At 39.7% G+C, this 13,656-nt stretch overlaps 1 protein-coding gene across 2 annotated transcripts in view; it reads right to left on the bottom strand.

Annotated features, from left to right (window-relative positions):
- The window catches only part of Lrrk2 (leucine rich repeat kinase 2), a 142,322-nt gene that overhangs the window by 88,055 nt on the left and 40,611 nt on the right, over window positions 1-13,656 (bottom strand). For both annotated transcript variants that reach the window (XM_052748694.1, XM_052748695.1), the window contains 4 exons: window positions 7,302-7,446; window positions 7,049-7,188; window positions 5,655-5,783; window positions 5,413-5,583 (listed from right to left, as the gene is read on the bottom strand). In XM_052748694.1, the coding sequence (XP_052604654.1) occupies window positions 5,413-5,583; window positions 5,655-5,783; window positions 7,049-7,188; window positions 7,302-7,446 (585 nt within the window). The remainder of the gene's footprint in view (window positions 1-5,412; window positions 5,584-5,654; window positions 5,784-7,048; window positions 7,189-7,301; window positions 7,447-13,656) is intronic.

The following is a 13,656-nucleotide window of genomic DNA, read 5'->3' as shown; positions in this document are numbered from 1 at the left end:
AAAGATTTATTTATTTATTATGTATACAGTGTTCTGCCTACATATATGCTTGCAGGTCAGAAGAGGGTACCAGATCTCATTATGGATGGTTGTGAGCCACCATGTGGTTGCTGGGAATAGAACTCAGGACCTCTGAAAGAGCAGCCAGTGCTCTTAACCACTGAGCCATCTCTCCAGCCCTGAAGTTCTGTTTCTTTTCATACAGATTACTATATGCACCAACATAAACTTCCAGGTGACAAATATACTTAATTCTAAAGTGGGAAGTTAAATACAGCAAGGCTTAAAATTCAGTTATTGGAAAACTGGTAATAAGTTACTCCAGGGCCCCCAAGATGCTTCAGTGGTAAAGGCACATGCTGCCAAGCCTGAGGACTTTGGTTTCATCCTACAACCTGTGGTATGGAAGGAAGGAGAGAACCAACTCCTCATGCTGTCCTCTGACTTCTACTCATGGACCATGGTACAGGTGGACAGACAGACAGACACACACACACACACACATACAAAAAACACACACACATACACACAATAAATATTACTTTTAAATACAGCACCAACTATTTAATAATATACATTAAGTGGCACTATAATCATTTTGTTAAAAATAATAGACTTCTAGAACTAGACAATACTCTCTGGGTACTATTGTAAGTTTCAAATTGTATTTAACTAAGAAAAAATCAAGAAAATGGGTGATGCACTTTCTTGAACATGTACTGCACTCATACCTATTGCATAGATGCTTATCCCATGTTGAAACATTTCCTCCTGGAGGGAGAAAGGAGGCTCATGAGACTCAAGAAGCTTCCCAGACTTGGAAGACCCAGGGAACTCAGAAACTCAGGACGTTACAGGTTGCAAAGGGCCCCTCCCTGTGCAAGGTTGTCCCCAACAGTGGACAAAAAGACTCTCTACTGGAGCTTCCTTTATGTTGGGCAAAGAGCTCCAGGGATGCAACTTTCATGAGTCATCCATCACCCATGCTGGGGTGAGTATTCCCATAATGCAGCTGTCTTGTCCTTCTATAAATAACTCCAGTAAACTCATTGGTTTAGTGGCTAGACTCAGATGGAAATGTTCCTTGGTCAGCTGGCATGGACCACATGCCAACCATTGCTGGGTGACAAAGTTCCAGCATTTCAACATTGCAGACCACACTTCTCCAGCATCTTTTTACTTTCATTTTTAATGATTCTCAATATGAATGCTTTTCCCTTTGGGAAATTCTGTGGGGGCTTTGGTAAAGTATAAAAATGTGTATAATGTTAGCCTCTCAAAACAAAATAATTCTTTGGAAAAAAATCCCTGCTACCATGGAACCAGGAATTCCGTTGTACCCTCCTAATTACACCAAGAACAGAAAAGCTAGAAATTTAGTAGATACTCCTGATCCCAAGGATGAAAAGCCTACAATTCAGATCCGGAGCCTGAGGCCATTAAGGGCAGAAGATCAGTTAATAAATACTGAGAAATCAGAATGGTACAATATAATGGAGCATTAATGTGTGGAACAGGCCCATATGGTAAGACTAAGAAATTGTAGTATAGTGTCACTCCTCAGAAGTCTTTTTCCCCAGGTCAGGCATTTGGATAAGGGTCTCCATTTCCTTGGGAGCTAGAGGAAAGTTCCTGCTTGATAAGGCAGTCATTTTTATCTTTAGGCAGGGGAACTTGTGGCCCTTCTGTTAACACATGACTGGTACCTATTGTCAAGGTCAATGCCAGATTCCACAACCTTTGATCTCAAGCCACACCCCAGCTCACATGCCCCTTGTCTCCTATTTAATCCTGTGTGTAACTAGACAGTATAAAAGATGTAGTCTTTTTTCAGTCAAAGGCTTCTGGCAGCCATCTTGCTTTACTCTCATATTGTATCCATCTCCTCATTCTCCTTCCCCTGCAGTCAAGGCTTCAATTCTGTAAGTCATGACTGATCAGGATGTTCTATGACACCACCTGTCCTGGGCTGTCGCTCTTCCTCCAAGGTGAACTCACTCCATTGTATCATATGTCTGTCACCTTCAATGAGCCTACTTCTGCTTTCTGACATTCTCAAACCTTCCTTTTGATCTTCTACTCTCTTATATATTACAGCTATTTAAAGAATTTACTGCTTATGAACTAGCCAATCAAACTGTTTCTCTTTTAAATTCCCTTGCCCTGGCTAGCTGCTTGTTTCCACTCAAGGCTAGGACTATATACAACCAGCACCAGCCCATGAATGTACACTGAGAAAGACCTACTTACAGGACAGTACACAACATCAACCTTCCTGTTGGTCTTCTAATCTGTGGCTATTGGCCAGGGGGTTGGGGAAAGGGATATCACCTCAAACAGTAACTTAAAGAGTGGTCCATTTGCCAATTGATCACAAACAAAAACATATTGAAAATTAAATGGGCTCTCAACCACAGTGAAAAACATGTCCTCTAATCTCTGCCAATCTATTTTTTTAGGAGTCTCCAAAGATAATCATTCATTGTGACTAACCTTAATGGCATCCATGATAACCCTGTTAAAGCTGTATTTGCTCCCTAATGCCTTCCTTTTGATTTAAACAAATCAAGAAAAGCCTAGTAAAATATCAAAAAAAAGTGTCCTTCATAGAGAAGATACAACAAAAACTTGAGTCATCTAGACTCTCCTGAGTCTGATAGTGATTGCTCTGTTTTTAGTTGCTCTACTGACCTGCAGCACCCCTGCTCCTTCTCATTTTTTCCATAATTCAACAGCTCTAACTCCAAATGGTTCTTCAAGTGGACAGTGCCCTCCAGATATGTGGATTCAAATACTACCTTCTGACCAAACCTAACCTGAGTACCCTCCATGATGTGGGGGTCTGTAACCTCCCAATCCATTGACACCCTGTTGCAGCAGGAAGACAGATTGATTTGATGCTCATTAATGAGAGGGCCAGCTAAATATCATGACAGGCCCCTAGTAACTTAGTTAAAAACTAGGCCTCAGTTCCTGCATATACTAGGCCTAGACCAAACCCCTCCACCCATACAGGTAATAACCAAATAAGGACAAAGCCTGGGACTTGTCCATACTTGTCCAAGACTGGAAAAGCTATAGCCTTAGCCCCCTCTCTCTAGCCCTAACCATTTAGAAACATACTTATATGATTGCCACTTGTGTAAGCCAATCCTAGGTAAAATGATCACACTGCTTTTAGAATTCCTTCAGCTGTGCTTAAAAGGAATTTACATGTCCCTCTTGGAGTTGTCACCATTTTGTACAGGTAAGCAACCCCACATGCATGTGGTATAATAAACACTCTTGCTGATTGCATCGTGACTGGTGGTGTTTGGGGGACTTCTCACAGACCCTAACAATCTACTAGGTGTCCCATCTCATTTTTTTAAAAAAATCATTCATTTAATTCTTTATATAAACAAAAAGTCTAGAGAGTTTCAAATCCAGACCTGAATACTGCTTCAAAAAGCTGACAGATGCATCCAACTCACTCTCTTCAATGTTTCTGCAAAGAGCTGTCAGCTTGGATTCTAGCCACTACTTCTTCCTGCCCCATCCCCAGCTGCAAGTGATCTTGGGGGATACTAGGATAGAGGTAGGAAGTGGGAAGGTTTACCAAAAGGGGGACTCAATGATGAGCTTTATCATCTATGATGGGGTAGGACTCTACATATAGAGTAGTTTGGGGGCCATCCACAGTCTTTAAGTAGCCCTTCACATATCCTTGGTAAATAAGCCCACTAACCTCATTGGCTTGCCAAGTTGGACTTTGATGGAATTGTACTTTGATATGTCTTTGATGCCCTATCTGGGGAAAGTAGATATTTATCATATCTTCCCACGAAAAGTTAACACAACAGCAAAGACACAGAGAGAAAATGGTTCAAGTAATAGATATATGTGTTGTGTGGAGGACAGTTGGAGAACAAGGTCTGTGAAAATGCAAAGCAAGAGGCAGATTTAGAGTTAATTACACCCCAACAAGAAGATAAACAACTAAATGAGGCATTAGACTGAAAACACCCACAGCATTGGGTTATCTTTGACATTTCCCCTAAGGACACATTAACCTTCCCAGGAGAGAGGTGAAAAGGTCCTCATCATCAGTGATCAGTAGAATAATTCAATCAGAAGCACAGTGGGAAGTCATCTTGCCTGGTAAGAATGGTTATCAAAAAGACACAAGCTAAAAATGCTATCAAGTATATGGAAAAAGAGGAACACTTTTAAACCACTTGTGAGAATTTAAGTTAGTATAGCCCTTGTGGAAAACAGTATGTAAGTGCCAAAAAATAAAAATAAAACCTAAATGTAGGATCCAGATGTGGTGGTAAGTGCTTTTAAACCAGCACTAGGAGGTAGATGCAGGCAGATCTCTGTATTTGAGCTCACCTGGGTCTTTATATAAATTCTAGGCCAGCCAGGCCTATAGAGTAAGACACTTTCACAAAACAACAACAAATAAAAAACAACCCTAAAACCTAAAATTAGAACTACCATATGATTCAGTAAACTCATTGGAATATATGTCCAAAGGAGATGAAATGTTGAAAGAAAATTGTACTCCCATGTTCATCAATATCCATTATAATCAAGATATGAAGTCCATCTAGGAACCCATTAAGGAGTGAGTGGATGAAAAGGATGTTGTATATACAAAATGGAACGTTATTCAGCCTCTTTTACCAAAAATCTTATCACTGAATCATAATGGGGAAGAAACTAAGGACCAACGAATGAGTGGAATCAGGCAAGCAAAGACAGAAAAGAACACATCTTCTCACTCACACCTAGAACACAAAGTTGACCTAATAGAGCTGAGAAAAGGAACAGTGCTTACCAGAGGCTTGTAGGGCAGGGGAAGTGATGGGAAATTGCCAGTCATAGTCACATAAACCCCATCACCATGGGATTATGAATTTTAAATGTCCAGAATACATACATACATAGAGACAGAAAGTAAGCAAGTGAATTCCTGGAGCCAAGGAGAGAAATAGACAAATGTCCATGGGGGGAAGAAATGGGAACTGGGGCTACTGCTAATGGAATTTAACTGTGAGATGATGAAAGAGTTCTAGCGTTGACTCTGGCAATACCAGTACAACTCTACACAAACACAAGTACATAGAACTGTAACTTCCTTTTAGAGGTGAGTTCTCACTGTGTCACTATGTTGTTCTAGCTGACTTCAGCCTAATCAGCGATCTTCCTGTCTCAGCTTTTCACAATTGAATTATATACTTTAAACCCATGAATTATATGATATGTGAATCATGTTTCAATAAATCTGTTTTATGTGGTTGTCTTTTTGTTGTTGTTGTTCATTTGTTTTGTTTTGTGAAGGAACAAGGTGGAAGAGGAGGAAGAAGAGTTATAAAAGGGTAGGGTCAAGTAACAGAGATAAACAAAAGGGAGGCCTGGAATATTTACCTGATAAATTAAAGACGAGGCCCCCTTCGTTTGATTGGCATCAGCTCCCAACAGAAGCAAACACTCAACCATGATGCTGTTGTTCTGATCACAGGCTCTCTCCAGCATTGTGCTTTTTAACTCCTCATCCACAGCCAGTTTTGCAAAGCATTTGCAGCACAGATTGAGAAACTAGAAAGAATGGAAGTGAGGATTAGAGCAAGCTGGGGGAATAACATTTAGCCCATAGGCACACACCATACCTGCTCATTCTTTTGTTCCATGACACTGGAAGACATCTGGTGGAATATTACCAAATCAAAAGAGTAGTGCAGTAGCAGCTTGGAGAAAGAGACTGACAATTCAAGTATTGCCAAGATTGTCTGTAATCCCTGAAAGAGGAGCAAAACTGATCACAGTAAGTAATATGAGCAATTATAAGTAAAATTAACCCAATGATATACAACAGTTTATATCTGTCATTTAATGCCTCTATTGCTCCTTCAACTAAGCAGAGAAACTTGGGTTTGTACCTGGCAGCTGTAAGCCTTAAAACAATTGTAAATGCCCCACTCTCTTACTACTAAGAGATACATTCAGAACAAAGAGAACAAACGCTGGCTGGCAAACCATCCTCAAGCAATGCAGGGAAAACACATTCCCTTCTAATCTGGCCATTAAAGATGCCTTTCTGAAGCCACACCTACAGGAGGAGAGCTAGCTGTCACTCAGGATGAGAATAGCCAGTGGCACCTGGATCCAGCCATCTTTATTTCAGGAACGCACATTAGTTACCTAGAGTCTAGCACTTCTCCAACCTTTTTGTGGTGGCTCCAGACTTCCACCTACATATTTTCATTGGTTAACTTGGGGTGGTCAATTTTGTCATTTAAGTCTTCAATGACTTTAAGTCTTAAATGACAAAATTGAATGGGATTCATTAAAGATACAAACTTGATTACCAAAAATCCAAAACCAAGGCAGAAGGTTTGAGCTCTTCATTGGGCTAACATTTACAAAACAAATGAAGCATTTAATTTTGTTGGGGATAGCAGTCTCACTACTTTGCGAGTCTCAAACTCCTAGGCTAAAGCAATTTTCCCTCCTCAGCTTCCAGAATAGCTAGAACTATGTGTACTTACACACCCAATAACAGTTTATTTTTGATTCCCTGTTGAATCAGCCTTACACAATCTTACAATCTTCATAAAGATGATTAGTATATATTTGCTTTAGATATAGCTTGGTGGAAATGATTTCAAATCTCTATTTAGGAAAATACAGTCAAGAAGCAAAATCCCTAGAAGCAAAGCAGCTCATGATAAGTCACAGAGGATGGCCATTTCTATAATAATAATAACTTGCATTTGTACAAAATCTAAGTAAAAACAACAACAAAAAAAACCTCCGCTACTTCAATTTCTTTAGCGTTTTATGGGAAGGACAGAAGGCAAGCAGATGCACTGATTTTTCCAGATCTAATAATGAACACTGGATCTTTATAGTCAATGCAATTATCTGCGCCTTCTAGAATTAAAATACTGCAACATGATTGATGGTTTTAATTAACTAGAATATGCTATTGGTGTCCAGTGAGAGGTGCAAGTGTACTGGTGGGGGACCTGCATAAGCTCCTGCCTCCCTAGACTGTACTCACTGTAGTTTGCAATTCAACAGCATCTTTAAAGCGCTGCAAACTGGAAACCAGAATTTTTGCCAGGAGGTGGCCTGTCCGTATGCAGAAATTCTTCTTTGTAATCAAGCATCCTGTCAGGTGTAAACCCAGGCATTGAATTTCTAGAATAAAAGAGAAGGGTAACAGTGGTAATTCTTAAAATCTTGAAACTGGAGGAAGGAAATTAAAGACAGATAGCTAATAACTAATGGTCCCAAGTTCCATCTGTACTGACCTTGGTCATCTGGATACATCTGCAAAGTGTGAAGCACGGAGTCAACTGCCCCATGCAGGGACAACATCTCTAAGGCATCAGGAAGATGTGTCAGAGAAGATAGCACTTTCAATCCACATTTTTGAATCCCAGGATTCCCAATGAACTACAATCAAAAGGAGTTCAAGAATGGTTATTGTCATAAATGAGGTACGGATTGGTAAAACATAATTCAAAGTCCTGGAATGTAGCTTAGATAGTAAGTGGTTGCCTACCATGAAAAGCCCTAGATATGATCCCCAGTGTAACATCAAAAAAACTGGACATGGTAGTACACATCTGTAAACCCAGCACTTGGGAGATGGAGGCAGGAGGGCCAGAAATTCAAGGTCATCCTCAGTTACCTAGTGTGAAGCCAGTCTAGGATACATGAGACCCAGCCTCAAGAACAAAACATAAATGATGTGGTCAAATATAAATTAGTATTCTCATTTTTGCCTTCTGTATCACCAATGACGTGTATGCATCAAGAGTAAGCCTTTTAACCTTCAAGTGCTTGTTGTGTGTCACGTATTGTATTAACTACACATATTCCACAATAATCAATTAAGTCCATGCTGACAGCATTGTCAAACATGCATTGGAGAAACGATAGCGTCTTCAGTCCACGCTGCTGGAAAACTCGCTCTAGATATGCATAAGATAGAATGTTGGTAGTTGTGTCTCATCCTCTGGACAGTGGACCACTTCGAGCAGAGGCTGAGTTCACCTGGGTTAGAACCATTCAGCCCTACAGACTGCACATAACACAAAGGAAACCAAACCAGCGATACTTTGTTGCAAAGCCATATACACTTAACCAGTTTTCAGCACTGTCTCTCGCCACAGGAAGCTCTAAGTGAGACTGACTCCAAGTGTCTCGTGGGTTTTATTTCGTTTCTTCCCTTCAAAGTGTGTCAAGCAATAGTTTTGTCAAACTTCAAAGATGTGTCGTTAAGCTTAAATCACACAGCTCATGTATCAGGCTTACGCCTGGAATATTAATGTGTCTGCCTTAGAGACCTAGATTTTAATCACCACATTTTTTCTTTAATCAGAATTTCCTCCAGTAATTTGAGATTTATGGACATCCTGATGGAATCTAGTTCTTCTTCAAGGACAAGCTACTCTTTGAGAAGAAAGAGGTAGCATACATGCTGATAATCGCATCCCTACACCCCCTTTTTCAATGCCAGCAGTATATATCTCACCCTGGCCATCTCTAGCTCTCCCTACCTGGACACTGCTCTCCCACCTTTACAATAGCATGACCATTCAACTTCCATGGTTTCTTTCAAAGACTACCTCAATGTCTTTCTTGGGACTTAATTTCACACAGATACATCATGCAAACACTTATTTCATGGTATCTCTATCCCCAAATTTAATTTCCCCTGCCACTGCTACAGGTCAACACTGAGACAGCTTCAAGCCAGATCACAAGCTCTGATGCAGCCTGCATGGCCACAGCCTCCAGCCTTCGTTTGTCTGTAACCAGTCTATAGGTTTTCACCCTTTCATCCATAATCTCTCAGTTGTCTATAGTTACCATTTTGTTCCTCACAGTGAGTGGGGACCTAACCGGCTTCTCTTTGTGCCTTGTCCTCCATCTCTAGCTGCTCAGCTTGTCATCATTTCCTGTATCATTTACGCAAAACACTCTTACCCTCCCCTTGTTGAGAATTTTGTTTTTCGACACTAGTAGCATCTCATTCTCTGTGTCTGAGTAGGAATACTGCATTATCTTTGCAGGCAACCAGAGACGTGTTACATTCTGTGAATGTGAAGACCACAAAGAATGGAATGATATCAAAGATATCAACTCCAACATTGTAAGGAATTATTGCAGAAATACAAATGTGGTCTTGCCATGTGAAGGTAGAGATGTGTGGTGTCGTCTCGGTGTCCTGCTCTCTAACACAACCTCTATGACACAGTGTTATTAGGATCATAAAGAACTCTGTCCATGCAATCACCATGGACTGACATGCCAAACCAGGCCCAAATGCTCATCAGAAAGGAAACATGAACTAAGGCAAGGGAAAGTTTCCTTTTTCCTTCACTTCTAACTTTATTAATAGGAAAGTCTACACCCACTGCCTCCCCATTCTTGCTACCCTTTAATTTTATATAATCAGACTTCTCTCTTAACTACTCTGAATTAAAAGCATTCAAAGACAAAAGTCCCCTAACAACTTAATTGCTGCCTTCCCACTCCTTGATTTCCAAGGACACAGTGCTCTACACCATGCTCAAACTCTAAAGTCATTCATTTGTCCATCTTCTGTATCTCTTCCTGCAATTCTAAACTGCACAAAATGCCTTTCTAAAATCTCTGTTCACAAGTAGGATCAGCACATTAACACAGCTGAATTGTATAAAAGCAACCACCACACTGGAAGGACAAAAAGCTGCAGGCCCTTGCCTCTAAGAATTTCTCATATACCTGAGGAATACTAGGAGCAAGAGAGGTGGTCTTCCCTCAAGGAAGAGCACACCAATCGGTTATCCAAACCAAATGATCTGCCCTGAAAACATACATACAAGTCACATCATACAGACTGAGCAGGCTACATTTAGGAACATCTATAAATATATGCATGTAATAACAATTAATGAAAAAAAGAGGCCATGAATTTGGAATAGACCAAGGAGTATATGAGAAGATTTGGAAGGAAAAAGAGAAGGGGGAATTACATGTTTCTAATATAATCTCAAAAATAAAAGAAATAATTTAAAATTATTTATATTATATAAAAAACTTTAAATAAAAAGTAATTAGTAAAAAATGAAAAAATAATTTTGTGTATACTAACATTTAATCATCACAAGTCTTATTGTGTAGACACACTACAGCTCTACACATCAGTGAAACAAAATGAGATGTACAGTTTGGAGCAGATAACGCAGAAACATGTTTAAACTCAGGCTGCAAGCTCGCATTTCTCCTTCCTTGACACAGGCATCTTATGATCACATGTCCAAAGCCCAAAGTTCAGTGTCTTCTCAAAAGACAAAGAAGGGTTGCCCTGTTGAACTTGCTGTTTGGCTAACTGTGCCATCCATCTTGCTTGACAGGCAAAGCCAGCTTCCTGAGTGTGCTCCAATTATTAGAAGGGACCCCGCCTTAGTTTCACATTCTGCTGACCTTGTCTTGAAATGCTTAATAATTTTCAGCCAGCAAAGCTGTAATTTTATTTGATATTGAACTCTATGAACCATGTATTCAGCTCTGCTTCTAAACTGAAAAATGCATCATAAGCCAGGTACAAAATGACTCCCCTTACGTTTAATATCTTTTTTAAAATTATTATAGTATTTATTTTGCATGCATGTGCATACATGAATACATTTGTGTATATGTATGGATATACCCCTCCCACATGGAAGTCAGAGCACCATTTGTGGGAGTAAATTCTCTCCTTCAACCATCTCTGACCCAGGGACTGAACTAAAGCCATCATGCACTTGGTGACAGATGCCTTTACTATCTTAGACATCTCGTCAGCCCTCGTGTTTAATATTCCCACCCCTACCTAATTTTTAGACAATTATTGGTCCTTGCAGTGTTGACTTCCCTTAACCTCTAACCTTTACAAACCCAGCTTAGCAATTGACTAACAACTTGCAACAGGAAATCTGTGATTGTCCTCAGAACAACAGAATTATCACTGTGTGATCAAAAGTGACAGTGTCTAAAGTATCTAATAACTAAAAATGGGAGCATGTTATTTTGAATACTCAAGTAAATTTGAAAAAGATATATATGTGTGTGTGTGTGATTACTATATATCATATATATATATGATTACCATATATCATATCTGTACGATATTTACAAGCCCACAGTGGACTTTCTTTCACTTACCTACTACTTCATCTTGAAAACAGTATTTACTGTGTTACCACTCAAATATGGATCATGATTAACTTATTAGTTCCTACTTAGCAAATGTTTTCCAAGAGCAAACTTTGGAGGTATCATTGGAATGATGCCAACACGGATTAATTAGAAACACTGTCTTCCCTACACTCCACAACCTTCAAGTCTTTTTAGAGAACTTGCAAGTCACTGGTACAGCTTCACTAAAGAGTTATCCAGCCAGCTCAAGCTGAAGATGCCTAGACTGGACTCTTCTCACTATGAGTGAAGCAGACTCCACAGGCAAAGGAAAGCAATTCCCTGGTCATGTGTGGTTTGGGTTTTGTTTCTCCATATTCTCTTGTAGTTCTCATCTTTGCTCTTGATAGAAAAAGATCCATGTAAGGATTTGTGACCCCATCCAAACAGGGAGAGAGCAGGTGATAAATAGAGTGTTCCTCGTGTGATTAAACAGCAAAAGGTGAAGACAGAAGAGACCCAACATTATATGGTTTCTAGAGAGAGAGGTAAACTGATTAAATAAAACCTATGTTCATAAATATATAGTCAAGAAAACTTCCCAGGGGGGGAAAAAGACTGGGTATTTGGCTAGCTGGTATCAGAACTAGCATCAAGATATGCCTCAACAATATGACTGGGCATCAAAGGAAAGAATATTTCTAGCAACCAAGAGAAACTGTTAATGTAAAAATAAGGAAAAAGATGTAAGCCTGTCTCAGAATTCTCTACTGAGACACTCAACACTATAACAATGCCTGCAGACATTCAGTCAAAGAAAAGAAACCCTCCATGTTTCACAGCCAACTAAATTAGTCTTTTCAAGAGTTCAAACACCAGGCTAGAGAAATGGCTCTCAGTGGGTAAGAGGACCAGAGTCCAGTTCCCATCACCACTAGGCTTCAGGTGGCTCAGTCCAGCTCTGGGGGATCTGACACCCTCTTCTGCTCTTCTATGCCCTGCACACAGGTGTAGACACATGTGAATATACATAAGTAAAAAAATAAATGCAATATATAAATTTTAAGAGCTCACATACAAAGGTACACAAAAATTCAAAACATCAAAATATTAGGAAATATAACTTTAAGTTCTGTGAAAAGATGAATAGAAAAGCTAGCAAAAGAGACTTGATGCAAACTGAAGGAATAAAATGAAATCAAACTTAGAAATCATGGGTCTAAAGCTGAATGGAAATGCTATATATTCTGTCAATGTAAAATTATTTCCCAAATGTCAATGGGGAAACCGGTAGAGAGATACAGATGTGACTACTCTTGTCCCTCAGTTTCTATATCTAGAGGTCAAAATGCATTTAAAATCTGGTGGTGATAATGTTGACCTTCAGTGAATTCATCCTGTGCCAGGCGCCAATACAACAGCCTACATGACAAGCTGTTCACTAGACCTGCTCGCTGTCTAATACACTGGAGGGGTTAACTGGAGCATGGGCAGTGGAGTTGGGTTCAGACCAGAAAGAAAGTCTTGCAGAGCAAAGGAACAAGAGCAAAAAAAAAATTGTATAATCTACAATAATTGAGTGATGGAAGGGAGAAGACCCAAGGCACAAGGAAAATGCTGATTCCATCAAAACATAAATGAAAGAAAAACTGATACCTGGAGAATACCATCATGTTCATGGAAAATGTGTAATTTTGACCTATCAGGACACTAGAAATGCCACCTGCTGCCTTTTAACCTCTACACAGAATGACCTAATTTGGAATCAGTATAATTTATTTGTTTGTCATCTATAGATGGCCATTGAATTATCAGGACAGACTAAGTTAAACTGCAGTAAAACTCCTCAAATTTCATAGGCTGAAAAACAATAGGCTTAATTCTTGCTGACAAGACACATGTGTTTCCAGCAAGAAGGGTCTCTGCTCATCACCAGCACTTGAGTGCCACTACAAACAGAACCATCACTGGCAAACACTGCAGATCAGAGCACCTGGTAGTATGTTCTGGAAGATGGCTTACTCCCTATCAATTGTTTGGTCCAGAACTCACAAAAAATAACCTCTGTCTTCAGCTCCTTCTTAAAATTAATCAATACTCAGAACCACTATCTGACAAAATACCAATCCAAGGTCTCCATATGTTAAAGTTACAAGCACCTGCCACGCTATACAGTGACCACCAGGCAAAACTTTAGCTCACTGGCATGTTTTCCTACTATAAATAATATAACAACAAACATTTTTTTTGGCTTTTCAAGACAGGCTTTCTCTGTATAGCTTTGGTGCCTGTCCTAGATCTTGCTCTGTAGACCAGGCTGGCCTCAGACTCACAGAGATCTGCCTGGCTCTGCTTCCCGAGTACTGGGATTAAAGGTGTACGCCACTGCCGCCCAGCAACAACAAACATTCTTATCTAAAATCTTCGTGTACATGCCCAAGTACATCTATATTATAATTTCTTAAAGTGGAATCATTGACCAGAAAATATGTCCAT

Source organism: Peromyscus californicus, unplaced genomic scaffold (assembly GCF_007827085.1).
Source record: "Peromyscus californicus insignis strain IS unplaced genomic scaffold, ASM782708v3 Scaffold_20__1_contigs__length_68692818, whole genome shotgun sequence".
In the NCBI taxonomy this organism is placed as follows: Eukaryota; Metazoa; Chordata; class Mammalia; order Rodentia; family Cricetidae; genus Peromyscus; species Peromyscus californicus.
Note: the sequence above shows the minus strand (reverse complement) of the source record. Positions and strands in the feature narration are given on the sequence as shown.